The 26,361-nt window shown below is 63.2% G+C and overlaps 3 protein-coding genes across 5 annotated transcripts in view; 2 read left to right on the top strand and 1 right to left on the bottom strand.

The window, feature by feature from the left end:
* Positions 1–12,432, top strand: part of ACSF3 (acyl-CoA synthetase family member 3) — a 50,008-nt gene extending 37,576 nt beyond the window's left edge. For both annotated transcript variants that reach the window (XM_056500902.1, XM_056500903.1), the window contains exons 8-10: positions 10,246–10,380; positions 10,804–10,915; positions 11,877–12,432. In XM_056500902.1, coding sequence (XP_056356877.1) covers positions 10,246–10,380; positions 10,804–10,915; positions 11,877–11,994 — 365 coding nt within the window. In that variant the 3' untranslated portion in view covers positions 11,995–12,432. The remainder of the gene's footprint in view (positions 1–10,245; positions 10,381–10,803; positions 10,916–11,876) is intronic.
* Positions 12,433–16,972: 4,540 nt separating this feature from the next.
* CDH15 (cadherin 15) lies at positions 16,973–22,395 on the top strand. The gene is made up of 14 exons (XM_056501026.1): positions 16,973–17,080; positions 18,364–18,507; positions 18,627–18,782; positions 18,860–19,004; positions 19,088–19,248; positions 19,429–19,557; positions 19,674–19,859; positions 19,956–20,209; positions 20,291–20,433; positions 20,522–20,758; positions 20,823–21,062; positions 21,438–21,574; positions 21,663–21,818; positions 21,897–22,395. Exons 1-14 carry the CDS (start codon positions 17,030–17,032, stop codon positions 22,092–22,094), a joined length of 2,337 nt encoding a protein of 778 aa, XP_056357001.1. The 5' UTR covers positions 16,973–17,029; the 3' UTR covers positions 22,095–22,395.
* On the bottom strand, positions 22,387–25,613 carry SLC22A31 (solute carrier family 22 member 31). Of its 2 annotated transcripts, none has more exons than XM_056501027.1 (9): positions 25,254–25,613; positions 24,666–24,769; positions 24,438–24,592; positions 24,134–24,302; positions 23,747–23,868; positions 23,549–23,657; positions 23,255–23,469; positions 23,060–23,171; positions 22,387–22,975 (listed from the first exon to the last, which is right to left on the bottom strand). In XM_056501027.1, exons 1-9 carry the CDS (start codon positions 25,593–25,595, stop codon positions 22,627–22,629), a joined length of 1,677 nt encoding a protein of 558 aa, XP_056357002.1. In that variant the 5' UTR covers positions 25,596–25,613; the 3' UTR covers positions 22,387–22,626. The 2 variants fall into 2 exon arrangements, with proteins under 2 accessions (XP_056357002.1, XP_056357003.1); XM_056501028.1 differs by having other exon boundaries at positions 22,387–22,897.
* Between the last annotated feature and the right edge of the window lie 748 nt (positions 25,614–26,361).

Raw genomic sequence — 26,361 nt, 5'->3', positions numbered from 1 at the left:
TCTTAATCTGCAGGTTCTCTGTTTGTTTGCAGTGGCTTTCCTACTCACAAATCCAGCTAATGCAAATTCTATTTTTAAAGAAATGATTCCTTAATTGCAATGTGCTGAAATTATGTGAGCCCACAGGATGGAGGGGGGCTCCTGCCTGGAGGAGCTTCCTTTGGAGTCAGCTCAGAGCTGGGACCCAGCTTCCCACAAGAGCCATGGAAGGACACCCCCAAAAATGCCAGGTGCACCCCAAACATTCTGCTGCAGGAGCAGAAGCCAGACCAGGCATGTGCTGGGCTCCCATCCACCCAGCCCTCATTTAAGAAGTGTTCCTAAAATTAAAAACATCAAGTTGGAATATCTTCTGGTGTATCAGCCTTTATCACCCCCAGAGGTTCCTTACACACACACTTCAAACACTTTGGAGAGCAAAGTCCCTTTTTCTGCTTCCTGCTGGAGTATTTATTCCTTCTCCTTGAGGATTCCATATTTCCAGGTTTGCCTGGAGGTCTTGGGGTCACCAGGACACAGGAGGGGTGGAGGGAGAGGAGCTTTAAGGACCCCTCCAACCCAAAACATTCTGTGATTCCCTGATTCTGTGATTCCATTTCCCTGACTGCTGGTGAAACTGATGTTTTCAGCAGTTCAGAGTGACTTGGGATTTTTGTAGCTGTAAATGAGAGCAGCTTTTGGCACAGAATTTGTTTACTCTCCAAAGCTCTGCTCTCGTCATATCAAACATCTTGGATGCCAACCCTTCCCTTCTTTGGGAACCTCTGCTGCCCTGAGGCTCCTTTCCAGAGGCATGGAGCAACTGCTCCCCAGCTGAGAGTCAGAGGGAACAGCAGGCACCTGCAGCCCCAAAATCCAGCCTCTTCCCTCTTGTCCTGTGCCTGCTTTTGCCCCTGGAGCTCTCAGCAGTGCTGCCCTCACAGCCTGGAGGGAGAGCCTGGAAGGAGCCCCTGACTGCTGGGAATCCTTCTTCCCATCTCATCTTACTCAATTCCATCCCATTTCAGGGATTTAGGGAGGAATCCTTCCCTAGGAGGGTGCTGAGCCCCTGGGACAGGTGCCCAGAGAAGCTGTGGCTGCCCCTGCATCCCTGGGAGTGTCCAAGGCCAGGCCCCAGATCACTGCATGGAAAAAAAAAAAAAATATTTTGCCTTTTGCTAAGGTTTGATCGTCCCTCAGTGGCTGCAGGGAGCAGAGGGATCTGCTCTAATGTTTTTATTATTATCATTATTTTTTGTTACCACACTCTTCAAAGCTCCACCAGCCCCATTCAGCTGTGCAGCCACACCTTGGAGCATTGATTTATTTATTACTCTGAGTTTTCTTTTTCGTCTCGTTGTCTGCAGGGATTTCCATAAATATTTAAATGCTAATGTGAAAAAAAGAAGCGTTTTTCATTTTTACTTACCCATTTTCTTTTCTGGCTGGTCCTCTGGGCAAACCCATCTGCAGTAACTCAGGCTGGAGATGCTCAGCCTGCTTGTGTCACATCAGTCACCCATGGGTTCCTGCCAGTGAGGGCTGAGCCTCCCAACTCTTGGCTGCCTGGTTTGCAGAAACCTTCCAGGTTTGCCTGGTTTATGCACAGGTTTGCACTGGAGCAGGACATGCAGCCTGGGGAGTGTTCATCTGCTCCTGTCCCTCGGTTCTGGGGCCTTGGAGAGGCTCCTGGCCATGCAGAGCTGAAGAAATGAGATAAGAATGAGGAGCAGCACCTCTGCCAAGGGCAGGCAGGACCTGAGGAGCTGCCAGGCTCTGCCAAGGCTGAGCTCCCATTTGGTGCTGTCCTCTCCTGGCTGCATGCCCAGGGCTTGGCTGGCACAGGCTGTGTGAGGGTGCCCCGTGCCAGCCTGGGCCAAGGCTGGAGCAGGGAGCACCTGCAGCAGCCCCAGAACAGCAGGGCAGACCTGGCTCTGTTTGGGAGCCAAACCTGCCCAGTGGGATTGCAGGAGGTGGGGAGGGATGGGCTGGAGAAGGGATGCAGTGGATGGTGCTGTCCCTGCCCCAGGGGGACACTGACACCAGAGGGTAACACCTAAACACTGCCCTGCCTTCTCCCCGTGCTCAGACAGGGAGAAAAATCCTCCTGGGAGCAGGGAAAGGTCTGTGTGGTGGAATGAGCCAGGGCAGGGCTGTGCAGGGGGGAATTTGGATGGTGAAGGAAATAGGATGTGCAGACAAGCCAGGAGAGTCAGTGAGCATCACCCTGACTTCTCACCCTGCCTGAGAGGTGCAGTAAATTTGAGGAGCCTCTGGAAAACACGAGTGTGAGGGGGAGGAATCTCTGATAGATCAGCTGAGACAAGGGGAGCTGCAGTCCTGGGCTGCCCAGAGGCAGGTGCCAAGTCCCTCTGTGCCCTGGCTGAAGCAGGAGGGCAGAGCTCAGCCCAGGCTCACAGGGCTCAGCCAGGCTGCCCTTCCCTGCCCCTTTCCTTTCCCAGGTGCCTGAGCTGCTGCCAGCACTCCTGGCACTGCTCCACGTCCCTCTCAGCCACACAGAGCCTTATTAGCACAGCTCTTTGTCAGATGCCCTTGAGTGATTTATTTTTTTTCCAGGTGTAAATGCCAGGGGAGGCTGTTCCAGTGCTTCCCATTCTTTCATCTCAGCAGGGCTTTGCCCTTTCTCCCAGCGTGGCTCTGACAGCAGGCTCAGCACTGCTCCTCTGGAATACAAAGTTCCCTCTTAGAGAGCATGACAGGAATTCATTCCAGGCTGGGGCTTTCTTGGTTTTTATTCCTGATTTTCTTTTATCCTCGTGCTGGCTGGGAGCAGGCAGCTTGCACATGACCCAATGCCTTCCCCAGATCAATCATGGAATATTCTCAGCTGGAAGGGAGGATTTGTACATCCAGGTACAAATCCTGGCCCTGCACAGACACCCAACCATCCCACCCTGGGCACCCAAACTCTCCTGGAGCTCTGGCAGCCTCGGGGCTGTGCCCATTCCCTGGGGAGCCTGGGCAGTGCCAGCACCTCTAGGGGAAGAACCTTTCCCTAAAATCCAGCCTAAAGCTGCCTGGCACAGCTCCATGTGGAGGCACAGAAAGGGCTGCAGAGCAGCTCTGAGCTGTGATACAATCCCCATCCCTGCCCCAATCCAGAGCAAGGAGCTCTGCATCCCTTGGAGCAGCCACAGGGGCACTCAGAGGGTCTGTGCCCCTCACTGCCTTCCAGCTGGTGAGGGCAGGACAGGGAGGAGGGGAGGGTGGCCCTGAGCTACAAATCCACTTGGCAGTTTGTGTAAATAGAGGGTGCTGCACACCCACCTGCTGCTGCTGCTCCTGGCTGTGCTTGTGGCAAGGTGTGGGAGCAAACAGAGATTCCCTTCCAGTGCACTGATTCCCCTTCTCAGGAGCCAGTAAATTTCACATGGGTGGCCAAATCCTGCTCTGCCTCCGTGGCCAGGGGCAGCCATGGGTTGCTCTTGGATGTTGGTGTGGGAGAGGCGAGGCAGCAGCCAGTGCCTCCTCAGGAGTCTGTCTTTGGATGGTCCCTTTGTGGCCAGCAGGATCCCCAGGCCAGAGCAGGGCTCTTCATTCCTGGGGCTGAAGCAGAGCCTGCTCTGGGCCTGGAGGAGGCTCTGGGATGGAGTTTCACAGAATCCCAGAATGGTTTGGCTTGGGAGAACCTTAAAGCTCACCCATCCCACCCCTGTCATGGGCAGGGACATCTTCCACTGTCCCAGGGTGCTCCAAACCCTGTCTAAACCCCTTGGGCACTGCCAGGGATGCAGGGGATCCACAGCTGCTCTGGGCACCTGTGCCAGGGCCTGCCACCCTCACAGGAAAGGATTTATCCCTGATATCCCATCTAAACCCACTCCTTTCAGCTTAAATCCATTCCCTGTGTCCTGCCCCTCCATCCCTTGTCCTCTCCAGCTCTCCTGGAGCCCCTTTAGGCTCTGAGCTCTCCCTGGACCCTTCTCCTCTCCCAGAGCAGAGGGGCTCCAGCCTCTCCACATCCTCCCCTGTGCACTCCACTGGAACTGCCCACAGAGCTCACCTGCCTGTCCCACCACAGGACACATCTCAGGCTGCAGCTGCTGAGCTGCCCTGGGCCCTGCTGGAGGGTTTTGGCAGCAGGTTGGAGTTCTGCTGCCAGCCAGGGCTGCCTGTGCCAGGACAGCAGCTGGATCCAGGAGCCCTCCTCCTGGTGCCAGGGGCTCTGCTGGGCAGGGCAGGGCAGGGACACCAGGAAAAGCTTTGTCCTGCACCCAGGGACTGAGTGGGAGCCCTGGCAGCTGCTGGGGAGAGGGTTTCCTCATCAATAATTGCTGTGGTATTAATATACATGTGGTTTTTTGAGGAAGTTTCAAACTCTCCCCCTCAGGAGCCTGTGATGCTTTATTAATGATCACAGCACTCTGCAAACCCTCTGTGCTCCACAGAGGGAGCTGGGCCTTGCAGCAGCCCCAGCATTTTTGGGCAGTGCCTCCTGTGAGCCCAGGGAAGGCATTTGCTGGCCCAGGTGACCTGGTGAGGGCAGAGTGTCCCCTAAGAGCCACTCTGAGGTTGTGACAGGCTCCAAAGGGAGCAGCAGGTGGGACCCTGGGAGCCTGGCAGGTCTCACCCTGATGGTGTGAGCAGGGGGGAAGCAGGAATTGGTGATTTCAGATGGATTGGGATTAACAATTGGGATTAACAATCCCAGTTAAATTTGGATTGACTGCTGAGCCCTGGGAATGCAGCCTGGCTCCAGGGAATGTGAGTGCTGAAGGGCTGGGCTGGATGGGGATGACTGGGGACAGGAGACCCAGTCTTTCCCAAGTCTAATTAATGTTAATTAGCTACAATTAGTGCTCGTGACCTCTGTTGGCAGCCAAGATGGCTGACAGCAGGGACAGGCATTCCTCACTTCCACGCCATAAATCAAGCTAAAGTTGCTCAGTTATTCAGCCCATCATTTAGCATTTCATTAAAGAGATCTGTGCACATACATCACTGCTGGTGTGATCCCTTCAGGAGCAGGGATGTCTCCAATCAATCCTAGCAGTGCCAGAGAGGCTCCAGGTCTCTGAGAGCTGCACCTTCTCTTGGGAGCTCACCCAAGGCCAGGTCAGGCAGAGGGACTCACACTGAGGGTGCTGTTGGTCCTGCAGGGAGATGTGGCTTGGAGAGAGGTCTCACTGGGAGGATGAGGTGGAATTCCTGGGCTGGGGACAGTCTGGAAGGCCCCTGCTGGAGGCAGGATGTTGCTTCAGCTGGACCTTGCTTTGCCAGGGTGTTTTCTCCCATCTCTTCTCCTGGGGAACAACCAGCAGGACAAGAGTGAACAGCCTTAGATGCTAGGGGAGCTTCCCTCATGTCCAGCTGGAGTCTCCATCCCTGCAGGGATTTAAAAACCATGAGGATGTGGCACCTGGGGCCACAGGTTAGTGCTGGGAACAGGTGGAATAGACAGTCTTGAGGGCTTTTTCCAGGCCCAGTAATTCCCTGATTCTTGCAATGCCAGCAGCGCTGCCATGACACGCTTGGAGGAGGGCTCTGCCTTTTCTGCCCCAGGGTTTTCCTGCTTGCCCCACACATTCCATGCCCTCCCTGAGGCAGTGCTCCATAAATAAATGCCCCAGCCAGGCTGGCAGAGTGTATCAATCTTGTTTAATAGGCTGGAAAGCTGCTGGCACGGCGGCGGCTCCGGGTGCGGCGGGTGATGGATTGCGCCTTCCCGGAGCCCAGCGCCCTTGATAGATCATGAAATATTTATGATTTATTCCAGCTAATAAACTGGAGTGAAGTGTGTGATGTATGTGAGCAGATGGGGGATCTGTGCACTGCAGTTTTCATGGCGTGGGGGGAGGGAGAGCTGGATGTCCATGACGGAGAGTCCCACAGCCCAGCCACGGGGGGATGGATTATCCAATTCCTATAAAAAACCTTTAGCACTTGCCTCATAATCATTTATCCACCCCACGTGGCTTTTCTCCAGCACTGGAGTCTCTGGGAATGGCAACAAACCATTTCTTTTTGCACTGGGAGCTTGTGGCCAGAGGGATGGGAAGAGAGGCAGAGTGACCACAGGAATGTCACTGCTGTGCCACACTCAGCAGCTTCCCAGCCCCACTGTGCCTGTGCTACCTGCAAAAAAATCATTCCCATGGTTTGGGAGAGTGGTGAGACCCTGAACTGTCCTGGAAAGAGCAGGGAAACTTGAAATGTGAGAAATGTGATGGGCACATGGAGCTGCTGATCTGCAACAGGAAAACTGTGCTGCAAGGAGGAGGGTGGAGGAGAACCTTCCTGCCAGGTGGGGCTCAGGGCTGCCCCTGTGGTCAGGGGGACCATCAGAAGCCCTGGCTGGGCCCCTGCACGTCCCCATCCACATGTGGGTGCTGGGGTTGGAGACTTGCTCCCACAAAGTCCTCACCAGGCAAAGGGAGTTTGAGCCCCCAGATTTTGGCTCTGCTCTCCCAAGTGGTGAGGATCAGGATCAGGGCTCAGGGTCTTCATCACCTCCCTGGGCTGTTGGACCAAACCTGGAAATTAAATCACAATCCCAATCAGCAAGGTGTGTCACTGCCAGAGGGTGAGCTCTGCCTCAGCCTGATGGACCAGCAGCATCAGCAGGGATTTCAGGGAAGTGGGAGGCAGGTAGGAGTTAATGCCAGGGTGGAGCAGAGATCCAGAACCTCCTGCCCACTGCTCCCTGGTGTGTGAGGCCACTCCTCATCCCACCACTGTCCTGCCAGCTGTTCCCTTCCTGCCTGATCAGCCTCTGGACCTGTGTGCTTGGAGATCCTGTGCTGAAAGGCAGCAGAGAAGGGCAGAGACTGATTATTCCAAGTGCCTTCCTGCAAGCTTCCCGGGGGTTTGCAGCTGGGAACTTGCTGGTTGCCCCCATATGCTCACTTGCTAGAGCAGCAGGAATGCAGGAGGGTGAGTGCACTGCTCCAGCTCTTCCCTCTGGAAATGGGGGATCATCATGGCAGGAGAACAGCTGACAGCAGAGAATTCCTCCTGGAGTTTAGAAATAAATAAATAAAGGTTCCCAGAAGAGCAAGGTGCACTGTGTGGTCTGAAGGAGCTCTGCTGGCTGCCCGTGGGTGGCACTGGTGACTGTCCCCAGAGGAGCTCTGCTGTGTCCCTGCAGGTCAGTGTCCCCTGGAGGAGTGGCTGTGAGACGTTCCTGCTCTCTGTCCCCACTCTGAGGAGCACTGGCCTGAGCTCTGCGTGGAGCATCTGAAAGCCAAGAGTTTGCAGAAATCAGGAGTGATTCATTAACAGCAGAAAGGTCTAATTAATATTTGAAAGTGCTCCCAGCACATCCTGTGCTGGCAGGGAAGAGCTCCCCAGCATCCCTGGCGCCGCTCCGGCCCCTGGAGCTCCTGATCCAGCATTGACTGCCTCCAGAGCAGCAGGCTGAAATAATCAGCAAAATCATTTGCCTTTCAAAGGGGAGATTTGCTGTTTCTTGGTATTTTCTGCTGTGCAGCACTTGGTCTGCCGGAGCTGTGACAGGCAGGGGGGACATCACGGCTGCAGAGAGCCAAACCCCCTCGATGGGAACGACGCTGTGCTGGTGGCACTGGGCTGCGGGGCTTGGGCTTCACCTCCTCGGGTGTCCGCGCTGTCCTGCCTCCCTTTCCGGTGGGAAAGGCCCGCCAGGTCCCCCTGGAGCTGTGCCCGGGGAGCGGGTGCGTGCGGGGCAGCCCCGCCCGGGTCCCGCTGCCGGAGCTCGGCTCGCACCTCGCGGCCCCGAGCTGGTGGCACCTGTGACCAAACAGCTCCCAGGCTGGCTCCTCCTGCCTGCTGAGCTCTCCTCATCGTTCTGTGCAGGGCTGAAATCTTGGGCTCACACAGCCCCAGGGTCCCGTTTGTCCAGCAGATCCTAGAACATTCCTGACCCGCTATCTAGACCAGGCTGGAATCACTTGATTTACCTAAAAAGTCATTTTTTTATGCTACTTCAGCTATCTCAGAGCTCCCCAAAGCCACTCAGAGTTTCATTCCCCCAGCCAAAGTGCTCCCTAGGTCAATAGCTGGTTGCACCTTTGATGTGGGAACTGTGCTGTGTTTGCCAGGAACAAACTGCCCTGTGGGTGAGGGTGTTGACACAGGTGAGGTTTGATCCTGCAGCTCAGCCCGAGGAGCAAAGGGGCTCCTTGTTCTCACACCCTGGGAAGCAGCTCCAGCAGCCTGTTGGTCCCCACGAGGTGCCAGCACTCGGTGAAGGAGGTGCTCAAACTAGAGCAGAGTCCCAAGGGCCCTCCTGTGTTTGTAATGGGGATTTTGCAGCTTGAAGAACCTCATGGCAGAAATCTCTGCAGGTTGAGTTCTGTTGGTCTCCATTTCACATGTCTCCTGCATCTCACTGGGAGGGTGCTGAGGGGTGGGAACAGTTTATCCAGAGCTGCCCCATCCCTGGAAGTGCCCAAGGCCAGGCTGGGCAGGACTTGGAGCAACCTGGGATAGTGGAAGCTGTCCCTGCCCACGACACAGGGTGGAACAAGATGAATTTTAAGGTCCTTCCAACCCAAACCTTTGCCTGATTCTATGCCTTGAACTGGATAAATACATCTATAACCTGTAACTCCAGCAAAGGGCAGCCCCCACCAGCACAGAGCCTGCTCAACATGCAGCTCAGCAGAGCCTTTCACAGAACAGATGCCCACTGAGCATCTTGAAACGAGTCCCAGGGCAGCGGTGACGGCAAAACTCGCACGGCCTCGGCAGCCACTGCCCTGACAGGGGCTGGGGGAGAGCCCCAGCAGGCAGAGGGGGTGTCAGAGACCTCATCAGCCAAAATTCCCTCTCTGCTGCAGCTGGCCGAGGGCAGGGAGTGCTGGTTGTGGCTCTGAGCTGGTCCCCCTGGATGGAGCAGCTGGGGTGGATGGAGCACAGCTCCACTGCTGCCACAGGGCTGTGGGCCAGGGACTCACCTGTGTCCCCTGGCACAGTCCTTGGTGGGGCTCTCAGGGCAGCACCACTTTGGAAGTGACAGCACAGCTGGGGACAGTCATTGAGCACACTCAGCATCCTTTTCACTGTTCTGGGAGCTCCCCACTGGCTTGGGAAGCAAAGCTGGATGTGCCACTGCAGATGGTGCAGGGCAGAGGGTAACAGGGCTGTCCCCAGTGGATGCATCCCCCAGAGCACTCGGGGCTGTCAGCGTGGGCAGTGACAGCCAGGGCCTGGTGCTGGAGAGGAGATGAAAAGGGAGAGACAGGGGGAATTACAGAGCTGGTCCCAGGAGCTCACTGCAGTCACAATAATGATGTGACATATCCCCTCAGAGTGCTGTGCTGCCAGTGGAAGGGAGGGATCCGTGTGGGAAGCAGTGATGGTGTTTGTGGGGAGCAGAGAGAACAAGGACCATCCGCCCCATCAGGGCAGAGGAAAAGCAAATGGGGCTTTGTGTTCCCAAAGAACAGCCTGGGAGCTGTGTGCCACTGACCCAGGGCTGAATTCCCTCTCCTTTCCCCATCTCTCCTGCTCCTGGCTCTCCAGTGCCACCATTTAATGAATGTCCCCTGTCCCACTGTGTGTTAGTCACACACCACAGGGGCTGGTGCAGCTCATCACAGCAGCCACGACTTCCTTCCCACTCCAAGCAGCCAAACACCCAGAGAGCCCCAGTTTCAAACTTTCCCCTGACTTCAGAATATTCCAGACAGCCTCAAACATCCACAGAGTGCCAAGGGGCAGGCAAATAAATACAGCAACAATTAATCATTCCCTGGCTGAGCTGCTCAGGATTTTGGCAGGTGCCAGCTGAGCAGGGACACAGCTCTTCTGGGGAGCAGCCTGGATTTTCAGGACTGATCCTGATGTTTCCTTGCCTTGACAGTGTAAATCTCTGGGCCTTTGCTGCACCACATGCAAACTCCACAGGGCCAGAGGTGAGCTGGAAATGGGTGTGAAAACTGCAGCACTGCTGGCACATCCTGTGGTACCTGGGCTGGGCGGATGATGGGATCACACCTGTGGGAAGGACAGGTTCATTTTCCCAATGTCATTCCCCACCTTTTTTTGGGGGAATCATAGAATGGCTTTGTTTGGAAGGACCTCAAAGCTCATCTCATTCCACCTTCCACTGTTCCAGGTTTTTCCAAGCCCTGTCCAGCCTGGCCTTGGACACTTGCAGGGATCCAGGGGCAGCCACAGCTGCTCTGGGCACCCTCCCAGGGAAGGATTCCTTCCCAATATCCCATCTAACCCTGACTTGTATCAGTGGGAATCCACATCCCCGTGCCAGGAGAGGCAGAGGTGGGTCCAGGGAATCCTCTGATGGAGCTGTTTGTCTTCCAGGAGACACAGCAGCCTACAAGGATGGGGTGTACTGGATCAAGGGCCGCACCTCGGTGGACATCATCAAGAACGGGGGGTTTAAAGTCAGCGCGCTGGAGGTGGAGCGGCAGCTGCTGACACACCCCCACATCACAGGTCTGTGCCCCAGGCACACAGCCTGGGGACGCTGCTCGGCACTGCAGGAGGCTCCCAAGGGCTCCCTCCCACCAGGGGATGTTGAAATCCCACCTTTCCTGCTGACTCAGCAGCAGCTCCTGTCTGATTTTGGGAATGGGGCAGTAATTAAATCTGCCCTGCCCTTGTGCAAGGGGTCAGAAGTGGTGCCCCCAGCTCCACACCACTCTGTACATCATCCTCCTCCCCCTTGACCCCAAATTCTCAAACCATGGAGCTTCCTGCCTTTTCCTCGGTGACAAACTCTGTCCTTGTGTCAGCACAGAAGCCCACGGTGTTTCCCCGTGCTGACATCCCATCACCCTCACACCTGACCCCCTCTGGTGCCCAGCTGGGCCCCGGGAGCTGGCCAGGCTCTGAGCAGCCCCTGTGTCTGTCCTGCAGACGTGGCAGTGCTGGGGGCCCCGGACGTGGTGTGGGGGCAGCGGGTCAGCGCCGTGGTCACGCTGCGCCGGGGCCAGATGCTCTCCGTGAGGGACCTGAAGGACTGGGCCAGGTAAAGCCCCTGGGGCCACAGGGACAGCAGTGTCCTCATCAGGGACCTGCCATAGCATCACTGAGTCATGAAGGGATCTTAAGGCTCATTCAGTGCCACCCCTGCCACGGCAGGGACTCCTTCCACTGCCCCAGGCTGCTCCAAGCCCCATCCAGCCTGGCCTTGGGCACTGCCAGGGATCCAAGCACAGCCACAGCTTCTCTGGGCACCTGTCCCCACTCTCACAGGGAAGAATTTCTTTCTGACATCCCATCCATCCCTGCCCTCTGGCAGTTTGAAACCATTCCCTCTTGTTCAAGCGCTCCAGGCCCTATAAAAAAGTTTCATAAAAATTTTCCTTTTTCCCCCAACTCTCTCAGCTTTTCCTCATAGCAGAAATGCTCACTGTGCTTTAGGTGGCTGCTCACCCCTAAATCTCGTGCCAGGGACATTGGTGATCCCTTCATCCCCCCTCTGTGGCCTTGGGGATCCCCCAGGCTGTTCTGGGGGTGCCCGTACTGCCCTGCTGTCCCCAGCTCTGTGACAGGGACGCTGCCCCCGTGCCCTTGAACACAGAGCCCCGCAGGGTCCGGCTGCTCTCCCTGCCCAGCGCCCCCTCCTCCCGCCCTGTCTCTCCCCTTTATTTTTTCTGTCACTCATCCTCACCCGGCCGCTGTTCTCGCCCTCCCTGGCAGGAGACACATGTCCCTCTTCAGAGCGGCATTTTGCGGCTCTCTCCGGGTTAGCGGCTCCCTCTGGCCGGGTGCTCGCGGCCGGGGCTCGGCAGATTCGGCACCGTGGGGTCAGTGCCCAGCGCTGTGCGCTGTCCCCGACCGCAGGGACAGGCTGGGAACAAACACCCCACCGCACATCTCCGGATAGGCTGAGCTTAAATGGGCTCCTGGGGTCCCAGGTGGGGCTGTGGCTGCTCCTGGCGAGGCTCAGCTGGTCCCAATCTAACAGCTGCAATTTGATTTTCCAGGGACACCATGGCTCCCTACGCCATCCCCACGGAGCTGATCGTGGTGGAGGAGATCCCACGCAACCAGATGGGCAAAGTCAACAAGAAGGAGCTTCTGAAACGCTTTTACCCAGCCTAGTGCCCACCTGGGGGGGCGTGGCCCCATCCACGGCCGTGCTGCCCCCGAGGAGGAGCCGCAGGGATCGTCCCTGGCAGATCTGGGCTCACTGCAGCCTAATCCATGAACAATGTCCACTAAAAGTTGGATTTTTCCTGCCTGGCTGAGCTGAGCCAGAGCTGCAGAGTTAGGGTTTCCTTGTGTAGGAGCCCTTTGCAGGAATCACAGAATCCCAGAATGATTTGGGTTGGAAGGGACCTTAAAGCCCATCCAGTCCCACCCCTGCCATGGCAGGGACACCTTCCACTGTCCCAGGCTGCTCCAAGCCCTGTCCAGCCTGGCCTTGAACACTCCAGGGATCCAGGGGCAGCCACAGCTTCCCTGGGCACCTGTGCCAGGAGCTCCCCACCCTCACAGGGAATGATTTCCCAGAAATAAATAAACTCAAATCACACATAATTATTGACTTATTATCCATCCTTCATCCACCAGCACTAAGTGACCCCAGTGCACTATTGATAAATCCCACCTTCATACGTGGACATTTGTCCCTGTTTGACTCCACACCTGAGCTGCCAGCCCCAGGGGTTGCCTGCAGGGACAGTGGCTTTGTCTTGAGGGTCCCCAGCAGTGGGTCCATCCTGTGCAGTGCTGAGGGGGTGACAGGGAGCCCCAGCTTTTCCCAGCAGCTGATGGGGCTCTGGAAGCACCAGGAAGGGCAGGAGGAACAGGGAGCACAAGTAATTACAGGGATTCCTTTGTTAGGGTCACTAGAGCCCAAAAATCTGGGAGAACATGGAGGGGACAATGGAGGGGACCATGGCAAGCACACAGTGCTGGGCAGAGCAGGCAGGGAGGGGCTGGGATGAGAGTGGGGCTGGGAAAAGGGGAAGGGATATGGACGGGGACAGGCTGGCCCCACCCCACCTGCACAGGGCCTGTCCATCCCAGCACCCTGCCCACAGCAGCATCTCCTGGATTTCACTACTTCAGGCTCAAAAGGAATTGTGAGGGGACACGAGGGACACCCAGAGCCCAGCAGGCACCTCTCAGTGCCACCTGCCAGGCACAGGGACACCCAGAGCCCAGCAGGCACCTCTCAGTGCCACCTGCCAGGCACAGGGACACCCAGGGCTCAGCAGGCACCTCTCAGTGCCACCTGCCAGGCACAGGGACACCCAGAGCCCAGCAGTCCCCTCTCAGTGCCACCTGCCAGGCACAGGGACACCCAGGGCTCAGCAGGCACCTCTCAGTGCCACCTGCCAGGCACAGGGACACCCAGAGCTCAGCAGTCCCCTCTCAGTGCCACCTGCCAGGCACAGGGACACCCAGAGCTCAGCAGTCCCCTCTCAGTGCCACCTGCCAGGCACAGGGACACCCAGAGCTCAGCAGTCCCCTCTCAGTGCCACCTGCCAGGCACAGGGACACCCAGAGCCCAGCAGTCCCCTCTCAGTGCCACCTGCCAGGCACAGGGACACCCAGGGCTCAGCAGTCCCCTCTCAGTGCCACCTGCCAGGCACAGGGACATCCAGGGCTCAGCAGGCACCTCTCAGTGCCACCTGCCAGGCACAGGGACACCCAGGGCTCAGCAGTCCCCTCTCAGTGCCACCTGCCAGGCACAGGGACACCCAGGGCTCAGCAGGCACCTCTCAGTGCCACCTGCCAGGCACAGGGACACCCAGGGCTTAGCGGGGGGGCCCGAGCGGATCCTTTGTTAAAACATCAACCACGCAGTAAATTTTTTAACTTACCAAATAGATCAATATCAAATTATCATGTCTCGCATTCATAACTCTTAAGCAAGCAACAATGGAGAGAGACAAGGTCACTGGAGAATAAATAGCAGCAAAAGCTCTTAATGATCTATCATTCTCGACAACCCCGGGCACCCGCACCAGCCCGGTGACAAGATCATTAATAAAACTCTGCAGGAACGCTATCGATTGCTTTGATGGATGATCACAGGTAGCAAATACTGTAAAACACCTGGCTGTCACACACAGAATGAGGAGTTTGACTCACACCTCGGCCTGGGGCTCTGCCAGGTTTGCTCCTCGGGGATTCCCGCAGGGAGGGTGGTCAGGGTGACCCCGGTTTGGGGCTGCTGTCTGTGCTGACCCTGATGCTCCCAGCTCCACCCCATTCATCCCATTAATAGCTGGGACCTGTTAATTAAAAGCCTCATTAAAGAGCGTGGTGACAGTGGCCTGGTTGGGAGCTGAGCTCGCTGGAGATGGGGTGGGGTGACCCAGTGCCACTGGATGAACCTGGAGACCTCCAGAAACAGCCACACAGCCAGGACTGAAGGGATGGATGGGGGTCCCGAGGCTCTGCTCCCCCCACTCTGCATCCCCCGGGGTGCAGGGGGGCTCCGTGTGTCCCCCAGCTCTGGGCACTTGGCTTGCCAGGCACACCCGCATTGACGGTGGGATCATGTGTACACAACCATTCAATTACCCCGTAATGGCTGCAGGCGATTAAGCCATCAATCTCCTTCATTAGGGCCTGCCAGGCCCGGCCCAGCATCACCCAATAAAACCATTGAAACAACAACAGAAACAACAACAACCCAAAGCAGCAGCTTTAATGCATTGACCATAACCTCAGCCTGTGGCGGCCCTGGGGGTGTCCCCCAGGGGACCCGCTCACCCCGAGGGGGTTCTGCCCTGCTGGGGTGTCCCCGGGGAGCTGGGGCTCTGTGCCCCCCCAGCTCGGCGCGCCAGGACCTGCTCTAGCACTTTATAGCTGACATTATCTTTTATTGCCGTATAAAACCCAAGCTCCGCTGCCTTTATGGGGCTGTGCCGGCGTGCGGCACCTCTGCCCTCCCAGCTGCTCCCTCCGCCCTCCGGGCGCGGCCCTGACCCCCCGGTGGCTGCACTGGGGTCACAGCTGGTCCCACTGCACACACGTGGGGGACACGGCTGGTGCCACACTGGCGCCGTGACGGGTCCAGCTGCACCCCACGTTAGAGACGTGACTGGTCCCAGCAGCCGTGGGCAGGTCACGGGTGTCAGCTGGGGGGGGAACCCTCCAAAAGGGGTGAGCCAGCACACAGAGCAGCAAGGGAATTGTAATCCTGAGCTGCTCCTGCTTGGACCCGGCATTCGTGGGACCCCAAATCACACATGACACCCAGGGGCAATCCAAATGACACCAGGGACAGCGGGGGGGCCGGGTGGCAGCAGCCACCACCAGCCCCCTCCCCACGAGCGGGGCTGGCGCCTTGTCACAGCCTGTCACGTCTGCCAGCCCCGGTGGCAGGGAACATCTGCTCGGCCGCCCCGCTGCCAGCGCCGCCGGGGCCGCTGCTCGCCCTGACACTGATGGGAGGTGGCGGGGCGGACGGACGGGACCGGACACACGGACGGGCCAGTGAGCGCCGCTGCTCCGCCACGGCCCCGCCACGGCCCCGCCACGCCGCGGGGCAGCGCTGCCCGGCGCTCACCCGCTCGTGACACGTCCCTGGGGACACCGACAGCGCTGCCACCACCGCTCGGCTGCGGGGGATGGACAGGACACCTCCTGCATCCCTCCTGCCGAGTCCCTTTTCCCATCCCCGTGCCGCTGACCCGCACAGGGAGGGCACCGGGGGCGTTTATTCCCAGGCGGGGGCTCCCGCATGTGCCGAGCAGGGACGAGTGATGCCACCAGTGTCACCCGCACATTGTGCGTTTCCTTGCCAGACCCAGGACTCGGTTTCCCGGGAGGGAAAGAACCCCTTGACCCCTTCACCCTGCCCGGGGGTCGCTGCTCTCCATCCCTGCTGCCCCGGGACCCCGCACTGGCGGCGGGGGACCCTCCCCGGTGCTGCACCCCGGGCTGCGAGAACCGCTGGGACCGGGGCCGGTGGCCGGGACGATGCTGCCACCTGGTGCCACGGCACAGCTGCGGCACGGGGACCGGCACCGGGGGTCGGGGGGAACACCGGGACCGGCTGCGGGGGTCGGGGGGAACACCGGGACCGGCTGCGGGGATCGAGGGGAGCACCGGGACCGGCTGCGGGGATCGGGGGCAGCACTGGGGCTGGTCCCAGGGGTCGGAGGAAGCGCCGGGACAGACAGCGGGGGGTCGGGGGACAGCGACGGGACAGACAGCGGGGGCCGAGAGCCTTGTCGGGACTCCCGGAGCAGCCCCCGCTCAGTGGGAACCCACCGGGACCAGGAGAGGGCGGGATGCCCCGGTCCCGCTCCCGACGCCGCACTGGGACGGACCCCGACGCCAGCACAGGGGGCACCGGCACCGGGAACGGCCGGGAATAGTTGGGAGGGCTCGCCCCGACGAGAGCGCGGCCGAGGGGGGCGGGAAGAACCGGTCCCGGTCCCTCTCCCTGTCCTGATCCCGGTCCCGGTCCCGTTCCAGCTCCAGGCTCCTGTCCCGCTGTCGGTGTCGGAGCCTGTTCCTGTCTCGGTGCCGGCACCGGCGCCTGCCCCTTTCCATGCCCCTGTCCCGCTGCCGGTGCCGGTGCCGGTGCCAGTCCGTGTCCCGGTGCCGGTGTCTCTCGGTCCTTGTGTCAGTCCCTGTCCCTGACTCGGTCCTCATCTTTGTCTCGGTCCCTATCCCTATCCCTATCCCTATCCCTGTCCCTGTCCCTGTCCCTATCCCTATCCCTATCCCTGTCCCTGTCCCTGTCCCTATCCCTGTCCCTGTCCCTGTCCCTGTCCCTGTCCCTATCCCTGTCCCTATCCCTATCCCGGTGCCGGTCCTTGTCCCGGAGCACGGTGGGGCAGCGGGCCCGTTTCTCCCCCTGCCTCCCGCCCGCCCCGTCGCGGCATCCCCGGAGCGCGCCCGGCAGCAGCTGCCGCGTTCCGCCCGCCCTGCCCGGGCTGCGCACCCCGGCCCGGCCCGCGGGGACCCCCCCGTGCCCCCTGCATCCCTCCCCGCCCCCGCATCTCCCCCGTCGGGCCCCGCCGGGCCGGGCAGGGGCTGCGGGCCGGGGGCGGCGGGGCCAGCTGCCCGCGGGGGGGTCGGGTGCCCGCAGCACTTGTGCTGTCACTCAGCCAGTCCCGCCGCTATTTTAGCTCGGGGCCGCGGCCGGGCTGCGCCCCGCTCCGCCATGGGCCCCCCGCTCCTCCTCGCCTGCCTGCTCGCCCCGCTCTGCGCTCGGGTAAGGGCTGCGGGGCCACCGGGGCGGCGGGGATGGGCTGGGGGGGACACGGGCCATGGGGACCCAGCTCCGTGCCCCAGGAGGGCTGGATGCGGTGGGGAGCTGCACGCAGATCCCGGGGGTGGCCGGACCCCAAACCTGGTGGAAACTCGTCCTTGTGGGCGGCGGGGATGGGGCTGGGGGCGATGGGGGCTCGGAGCCCCTCTGGAGGCATTTCCCACCCCACAGATGGCCGAGGCGGGGGGGGGCCTGCGGCTCCGGCACACTGCCTGCGCCTGCGGCCGGGATGGGCTGAGATGGGATCTGGGGGAGGGATAGGCACTTAAAGACACCCTGCTCCTCTTTTTCCCACCCCAGCCGCAGTCCCAGACCTCCCTGCCCCCCTCTGCCCACTCACGCCCCCCAGAGCCCCTCACCCTGGACTCGGGCCTGAGCCACACTGGGATTCTGGCCTGGTCCCTGTGCTCGGCTGCTTCAGAGCAGGGAAAGGGGATCTGCAGGGCAGCCCCCACGAGAACAGGGCCCCCAGCGTCCCTCCCTCACATCCCGATCCCCCCCAGCTCCAGCGGCCCCCAGGGACGGGCGGGGGGTTTCTGCTGCTCGAGGAGGGCTCAGAGAAAGACCCGGGAGCCAGGACGAGGGTGACATGGAGCTGGGGGTCAGCGGCTCCGTGCACAGCTCTCTGCCCCTTCCCCACCCCCTGGTCTCACACTTCCCATGGCTCTGGGCCCCCACAATCACCCCAAATCCCTGACCCCGGTCCTGCACAGCCCCTAAACCCACCCTTGCCCCCACAGCACCCTGAGCCCACTGCAGCCCTCCAGAACTCCTGTTCTCCTTGTTTCCTTCCCAAATCTCCTCCTGACAGCCCCAGCTCCACCCCAAGCCCCCAACTCCCCCTGCCTCCCCCAGCCCGGACCCCCAGGGTCACGCTGACAGCCTGAACTGATCCCTGACCCCCCCACCCTCGCTGCCACATCTGTGTGGTGACAGTGACACGGTGGGGAGGCCACTGGGGTGCTGTGGAGCACAGCCCGTGCCCAGGGCACCACCAGGATCATTTGTGGGGCACTGGGGAGCCCAGCAGGACACCCATCACCATCACACCGGGGTGGCAGGGGACACTGACATGAAACTCCCAGAGAAGCTGGGTGGCCTCTGTGTCACCCCAGACCCGACCCCACTGTGCACACCCAGCCCCGGTGCAGCTCCCTGCCCACTGCCCTGGCACTCCACCCCACTCCGGAGCTTTGGGGTCACCGGCAGCACCGTGTCCCTCTCAGGGTGCCAGCCCAGCCCAGCCGGGCCCCGCAGCCCCCCAGGGCTGGCGGCAGCACGAGGCTCCTCGGCGGGTGAAGAGGGCCTGGGTGATCCCCCCCATCAGCGTCTCGGAGAACCACAAGCGCATCCCCCACCTCCTGGTGCAGGTAGGTGAGAGCCCCCCGCCCTCTCTTCCAGAGAGGGGGGACACCTTGGGCAGGGGGCACCCCCCAGAGGGGCACAGACGCCCACCTTGGGACCCCCAACCCTGATTTTCCTGGGGCAGATCAAGTCAGACAAGCAGCAGCCTGGAGGGGTGATCTACAGCATCAAAGGGCCGGGGGTGGATGAGGAGCCCCTGGGCATCTTCTCCATCGACAAGTTCAGCGGGAAGGTTTTCCTCAACGCCATGCTGGACCGGGAGGAGAACGATCGCTACCGGGTAAGGATGTCCCCGGGTGCCCACGGCCCCTCCCTGGGGTCCCCAGCCAGACCCGACCCCCCGCTCTGCACCCACAGCTCAGAGCCTTCGCCCTGGACCTGGGCGGGGTCACCCTGGAGGACCCCACCGACCTGGAGATCATCGTGGTGGACCAGAACGACAACCGGCCGCTGTTCCGGCAGGACGTGTTCACCGGGCGTGTGGTGGAGGGGGCAGAGCCAGGTGGGTCCGGCTGGGGGGTCGGGCTGGGCTGGGGCACCGAGCCAGGCCTGTGCCAGCACCCACCGGGGCTCCTGCGGCCACAGGGACCTGCGTGCTCACGGTGGATGCCACCGACGCCGACGACCCCGACACGGATAACGCGGCGCTGCGCTATTCCATCCTGGAGCAGGGCGCTGCGGGAATGTTCAGCATCAACGCCAGCACCGGGGAGATCTGCACCGCACGGCCCGGCCTCGACCGCGAGGTAGCGGGATGGGGTCGCTGCACGGGGCTGGGGGGGCGCCGGGATTTGGGGCACCCCACACCGGGAAACCACAGCTCCGTCCCTGAGCAGAGCCAGGCGTGGGGACAGGGTGGGTGGGCAGCAGCCGGGGGGGTCTCTGTGCTCGCTGGGGGCTCAGCCCTGGCCCCTCATTCCCCACAGACCATGGGCGTGTACAACCTGACGGTGCAGGCGGCCGACATGTCCGGGGACGGGCTGACCACCACGGCCGTGGCCGTCATCTACCTGGAGGACATCAACGACAACCCTCCCGAGTTCACCAAGGAGGAGGTACAGCCGGGTGGGATTTGGGGACGTGCCGGGGTCAGCAGGATAGGATCTGCACCCCCGGGGGGACTGCAGCATCCCAAAGGGGCAGAGTCCAGCCCCACACCGCTCTCCCCCAGTTCTCCATGGAGGTGGAGGAGCAGGCGGTCGGTGTGGACGTGGGCAAGGTTTTTGTGCACGACAAGGACCTGGCGGGCTCGCCCAGCTGGTTGGCCAAATTCACCATCCTGGAGGGCGACCCCGAGGGCGCCTTCGCCATCCGGACCGACCCGCACACCAACGACGGCGTGCTCTCCGTGGTCAAGGTGGGCACGGGGCAGCCGGGGGACACCGGGGGACACCGGGGGACGCCGGGGGTCTCATGGCTCGGCTGACCCCTGGCCCCCTGGCTCTTCCCGCAGCCGCTGGACCACGAGGTGCGGGATCGCTTCGAGCTGACGGTGTCGGTGCAGAACGAGCGGCCGCTGGAGCCCTCGGCCCCCGCCAGCCCCCGGGCGCTGGCCACGGTGCGGGTGCGGGTGCGGGACGTCAACGAGGCGCCCGTGTTCCGCGAGAACCCGCGGCGCATCAGCGTCCTGGAGGGGACACCCCCGGGCACCCCCATCACCACCTACACCGCCAGCGACCCCGACACCCACCAGGTCCAGACCCTCAGGTGAGTCCCGCTCTGCTCCCCTCGCCCCCGGCACCCGCGGGGGGTTCCGGGGCGATGTCTCACGCAGCCCCTCGCCCGCAGCTACGCGCTGCTCTACGACCCCGCGGGCTGGCTGCAGCTGGACCCTCACACGGGCACCGTACGCACCAAGCGGGAGCTGCTGCACCCGTCCGCCTTCCTGCAGGGCGGCTGGTACATCGCCCTGCTTCTCGCCCGCGACGATGGTGAGCGGCCGAGCCCCCCCTGCCCCCCTGCTCTGCCCCCCTGACCCCTCTGCTCTGCCCCTCGACCCCTCTGTTCTGTCCCACCCAGCCGAGCCCCCGCTCTCGGCCACCGGCACCCTCTCCATCGAGATCCTGGAGGTGAACGACCACCCTCCGCAGCTGCAGCCGCCGGCCGGGGTGCTCTGCGGGCGGCCGGGACGCGGGGGGACCCTGCTCCTGGGGGCTACCGACGATGACCGGCCCCCCCATGGAGCCCCCTTCCACTTCCAGCTCAGCCCCCAGCACCCCCAGCTCGCCCGCAACTGGAGCCTCGCCCGTTTCAATGGTGAGGGTCAGCCGGGGGGGGGATGCCGCGCTGAGGGTCCCGCTGACCCCCTGCCCCCCCGCAGTTACCCACGCCGTGCTGGCCGTGCTGGCCGAGCTGCCCGAGGGGCTCTACTCGCTGCCGCTGCTGCTCCGGGACTCGGGGACCCCCCCGCGGGAGCAGCAGCAGCTGCTGAACGTCTCGGTGTGTCACTGCGGCCGGGACGGCACCTGCCTGGACGGGGCCCTGGCCGCGGCCACCGCCGGGGCCGGCATCACCCTCGGGGCGCTCCTGATCATCCTGGGCAGCACCATCCTCCTCCTGGGTGAGTGAGACCCCCACCATCCCTCCCCCGCCGCTCCATCCCGGCAGCTCAGCCCTTTGCTGGTCCTGGCCGCCCCTCCCGAGCCCCACCAGAACATTCTGTCACCTTGACCCCCATCGATCACCCCATCCCGGTCTTGGCCTCCCACCCGACCCTACCCATGACCCTCAACACCTCCCCCGTACCCAGCAACCCCTTCTGACCGCAATCGAGATCCCCGTAACCATTTCCCTCATTTCCCATCCCACTCCAATCCCACCCCAATCCCTACTCCACCCTTACCCCGTCTCCCAGCCCAACCGCATCCCACCGCAGCCATCACCCCGCGCCGCCCGTGCCTCCCCATGCCCCACGCGTGTCCCCGTGTCCCCGCAGTGCTGGCGGCTCTGGGCGCTGCGCGGGTGCGCGGCCGCCGCCGGGCGCTGCGCAAGGGGCTCCTGCAGCGCTCTCGGGACGACATGCGCGACAACATCCTCAACTACGACGAGCAGGGCGGCGGCGAGGAGGACCAGGTGAGCAGGACCCACGGCAGGGGGGTCCCGGGGGTCCCGGGGGGCCGCAGCTCCGCCCTGCACCTCTAAACCCCTCCCGGCCCCGCAGGACGCCTACGACATCAACCAGCTCCGGCACCCCGAGCTCTTCTGCCCCCGGGCCAAGCCCCCTCTGCGCAGGGACGCCCCGCTCAGCTCCGGGACCCCCATGGCCCCCCGAAAACTGCCCAGCAGCCCCTCGGACATCGAGGATTTCATCAATGAGGTGGGTCAGGGCCCTGCACTTTGCCCTCCCCCCAGCCCCCATCCCCAGCGGGCTGGCGGTGACCCCCTGTCCCTGCAGGGGCTGGAGGCGGCTGACAGCGACCCCAGCGTGCCCCCCTATGACACCGCCCTCATCTACGACTACGAGGGCTCGGGCTCGGTCGCCAGCCCCCTCAGCTCCATCGTGTCCAGCCTGACGGACGAGGACCAGGACTACGACTACCTGAGCGAGTGGGGGCCGCGCTTCCGCCGCCTGGCCGACCTGTACGGGCACTAGCGGGGATGGGGGGCAGGAGGGGCCCCCACTGCCCGCGGAGGGGCAGGTCCCGTACAAACACCCCAGAGGAGATGCCCAGAGGCAGCGGCATCGCGCACGGACCCGCACGGGACGGAGCGGCTTTGCACACGCGTGTGCAGCGGCTGCACACTCACACCCGCACAGCCCAGCTCAGCAAACCTGGGGGGACGCCCGGGTGAGCCCCACACAGCCGGGGAGGGGGCGAGGAGACCCCCACAATAAAGAGCGGGGCTTGGTGGCGGGGGTGTGTGACCCCCCCACCAGCGACCCGTAGAAACAAGGCACTTTTATTGGGAGCCGGCAGCACCCCCGGGGGGCTTCACCCCCGCCCCAGGGCTCCCAGCACTGCTGCTCCAGGGGCACGATCCGGCCCCACCGCGGGGTGGGCGCTGCTCCCCCAGCCCACCCACAGCACGGGTCCTGCTGCTCCCAAAACATCCCTGGGCGGGGGTCCCACCCTGCTCTGCCCCTCCCGCAGCAGGGAGACCCCCAGGGAGCGCGGGGGGCACGGCTACATCTCGCGGGGGGGATCTGGGGAGCGCAGCATCCTCTTGGTGGAGGAGGCCAGGCCGGAGTAATCGTGGGGAATGGCGTGGGGGGCCAGCAGGGGCAGGTGGTCCTCGGGCGGGGGGCGGCGGAACAGGGGCGGCCGGCGCTGGCTCTCGCCGTCCTGCAGGGACTGGGGCAGGCTGCGGCCCTGGCTCTCGGGCAGCAACATGATGCTGAGCACGGCCAGGATGGCGAAAGAGGCGAACACGACGTGGTGCAGGAAGAAGCCGCGGCTGTTGGGGATGGCGGTGATGGGCGCCGCGGCTTTGCCCACGAAATTGGCCCCCAGGACCAGCCCCAGCCCGGCGCCCCTGCGGGAGGAACACGCTCAGAGGGGGCCCTGCCCTGTGCCCCCCGCCCCGGGCTGGCACAAAACGGGGGCAGCTCCCCCTTACCTGACCACGGTGGGGAGAACCTCGCTGGCGAAGAAGATGCTGAGCATGGTGACGGCGTGGGAAGCGGCCGTGCCCACCACGGACAGGGTCAGCACGATGAGCTCCAGCAGGTCTGGGAGAGGGTGAAGCACATCAGGGGGCAAATCCTGCAGCCACCTCTCTTCCCCCGGGCCGGGGGTGCTGTGGGGGTCTTACACTGGGTGAGGGCGAGCAGCAGGAGGGAGGAGATGCCGGTGAGCACGGTGCAGAGCAGGAGGATGGCGCGGCGCCCGAAGCGCTCGGCGGTCAGGCACACGAAGAGGCAAGCGGCCGCCTCGGTGCCCAGCAGCGCCAGGTGCGAGGAGAAGAAGTGCGGCAGGTGCGGGACCAGGTTGCGGGTGAAGCAGTGGCGGATGCCGGAGCCGATGAACCTGAGGGACAGCGGGGTCAGGGGGCGGCGAGTGGGACCCCCCGCCCACGGGCGCCCTGGCCGCACGCCCCGCCGCTCACGCCGCGAAGCCGAGGATGACGCCGTTCTTCCAGATGACCCTGGTGCTGCAGATCTCACACACGGAGTGGTACCGGGGCCGCGGCGGCTCCTCGGACAGGGCCTCCAGCTCTGTCGGGAGAGGGGAGCGCAGGATGGAGCCGGCTCTGTTACACCACCCCCACAGCCACGGCTGATCGCCCTCGGAGCCCCCCACGCACCTGTGAGGAGACTGTCCTGGGGGCAGTTGTCGTCGGCCAGCGCCTGCAGGGTCTTCCTGGCCCTCTCCAGTTGCCGTGTGGCCAGCAGCCAGCGCGGTGACTCCAGCAGCAGCGCCGGGCACCTGGGGCACGAGTGTCAGGTCACGGGGCTCCCGTGGGCCTGGCCGCCCTCCAGCACTGACCTTCCCACCCGGCTTCAAAGCAACGCTGCCCAGAAACCCTCAGCTTCAAACCTGAGCAAACATTTACCCAGGGTGGGGGGACTGCTTCTCTGGAGAGCCCCGGGTGGCTTTTGATCCCCTCCGCGGCCCTGGGCAGGGTGTGCCGGCCAGGAACAGCTTGGCACCGGCCCCGGGGCACAGCCCAGCCCTGCGCAGCCCCCCTTACCACCAGCCGGCAGCCAGCAGGGCCAGGATCATGGTGACAGCGCCCTGCAGCACCCGCCAGTCCCGGCACAGCAGGGCCAGCCCCGGCAGCAGCAGCTCCCCGGCGATCCAGAAGAACCCGGCCACCATCGTCACCCCCAGCCGGTGCGGGGGGTCACACAGCTCCAGCCCTGGCAGGAGTGAGCGGGTCACAGTGGGTGCCAAGGACAGGGGTCCTGCCCCCTGGAGCATCCTGCATTCCAGACCATCCCGCCCCCTGCAGCATCCCCCGTCCCCACACCCCTCCGGATGTCCCCGTCACTCACGGGCCACGTAGAGGGCCAGGAAGGCTCCTGCCAGCGCGGCCCCGAACAGCAGCCGTGCCACCAGCACCATGAGGAAGCTCACGGCCAGTGCCACGCCGAGCCCCGCGGGCACGGCCAGCGCCAGGCACAGCAGGAAGGTGGGACGGCGGCCGAACCTGCCGGGACGGGCTGTGAGAGGGGCTGGGCACGGCGCCCCTGCCCGCGGGGCTGCCCGGGCACCCCCATTACCTGTCACAGGCCAGGCCGGCGGTGACACTGCCCAGCGTCCAGCCCAGCAGGTGCGTGGTCTGCTCCAGGGGCACCTTCCAGCGGGAGGCACACACCAGGTCCCACTGCGGGGACAGCGGGGAGGGGTCAGCACGGGGGGCTGGGCAGACCCCTGGCACTGCCCGCAGGGCTGGGATGGATGGGGCTGGAGGGCTTTGGAGAGTCCCATCCCACAAACAGAAAGGTGGGGACAGATGTGAGGGGACAGTACCGGTGATTCCAGGAGCCCTGGACACCCTCCAGCCCTTCAGCACCCCTGCGGCCCCAGCCAGCCCCAAACCCCCTCAGGTCGCTCACCTTGCTGTCCTCTGCACATCCAGGACTTTCCCGTGTCCCTTCCCGGAGTCCCCAGCTTGCTCTGGTGGTTGGGACCCCCCCCAGTTCGTTCCCCCCAACTCCTCGCAGGTTTCCACCACCCCCGCAGCATTCCCAGGTCCCTCCCTCAATCCCTCCTTCACCCAGGGACCCCTCAGCCCCTCCAGCACCGCACACTGCCCCAGGCCGGGGGTCCCCCCCCTCCCCAGCCCCGGGAGTGTCGCCAGTCCCCACCTGTGTGACGAGGTTGGCGCGGAGGCCGGCGGCGGGCAGCGCGTAGTGCCAGCCGCGGGTGCAGGGCCGGGTGCCGTTGGGCCGGGGCGCCCCGGGCGGGTATCGGTACAGCTGGCAGGGGCTCCAGCCGCCGCGGGGCAGGCGCGGGACGGCGGCGCGGAGCAGCGCGGGGCCCCCGAGGCGGCGGAGCGGCGGCGGCAGCAGCGCGGTGTCGGGGCGGCAGCGGTGCGGGGGCTCCGCGCCCAGCGCCCAGCCCAGCGCCCAGCCCAGCGCCAGCACCGCGCACGGCGACCACCCCCCCGCCGCCCGCCGCGCCCGCGGCCGCGACCCCCCGAGCGACATCGCCGCGGCCACCGCGACAGCGACCGCGACAGCGACCGCACAGCGACCGCGACAGCGACCGCGACAGCGACCGCGACAGCGCTCGGGCAGGTGGGGCGGCACCGGCCGGACCCGCCCCGCGGCACCGCCCCGGCGGCTCCCTCCGGATCGGAGCCCCCAGCCCCGGTTCTGACTCCCCAGCTCCGGTTCGGACTCTTCAGCCCCGGTTCGGACCCCCAGACCCGGTTCAGACACCGCCAGCCCCGGTTCAAACCCCCCAGCTCCGGTTCAGACACCCCCAGCCCCGGTTCAAACCCCCCAGCCCCGGTTCAAACCCCCCCGTCCCGGTTCTCTCCCCCTCAGCGCGAGGCTCTGTGGTCTGATCACCCCTCAAGCCTGGCTTGTCTCTCCAGCCCCGTTCACAAACCCAGCTCCAATCCCAATCCCGATCCCCCCTCCCTCAGCCCCACATCCCGCTGCACCCCCAGCCTGGTTTGCCCCCTCCCAAGCCCCCCAGTTTGGCTCTCCAAGCCCCATTCACCCCAGCTCAGCCCCACTTTGCCCTCCCCCAGCCCTGGTTCAGTGCCCCCACCCCAGCTCAGCCCCTCCCCACGGTCTCCAGACACCTCCCAGCCCAGGTGGTGTTGGGGTGCAGCCAGGGATTCCAGGGCCCCTCTGTGAACACCCACAAATGCACCCAGGTCTCTCCAAACCTCAAAGGGGGGGCAGTGGGATCTGTGACACCCCCTCTAGGAAGAGCCAACAGAGCAAACTGACTTTATTTCCC

This window comes from Oenanthe melanoleuca, chromosome 11 (assembly GCF_029582105.1).
Source record: "Oenanthe melanoleuca isolate GR-GAL-2019-014 chromosome 11, OMel1.0, whole genome shotgun sequence".
Lineage (NCBI taxonomy): Eukaryota > Metazoa > Chordata > Aves > Passeriformes > Muscicapidae > Oenanthe > Oenanthe melanoleuca.
The sequence above is the reverse complement of the archived record's forward strand: the minus strand, read 5'-3'. Positions and strand labels throughout refer to the sequence as shown.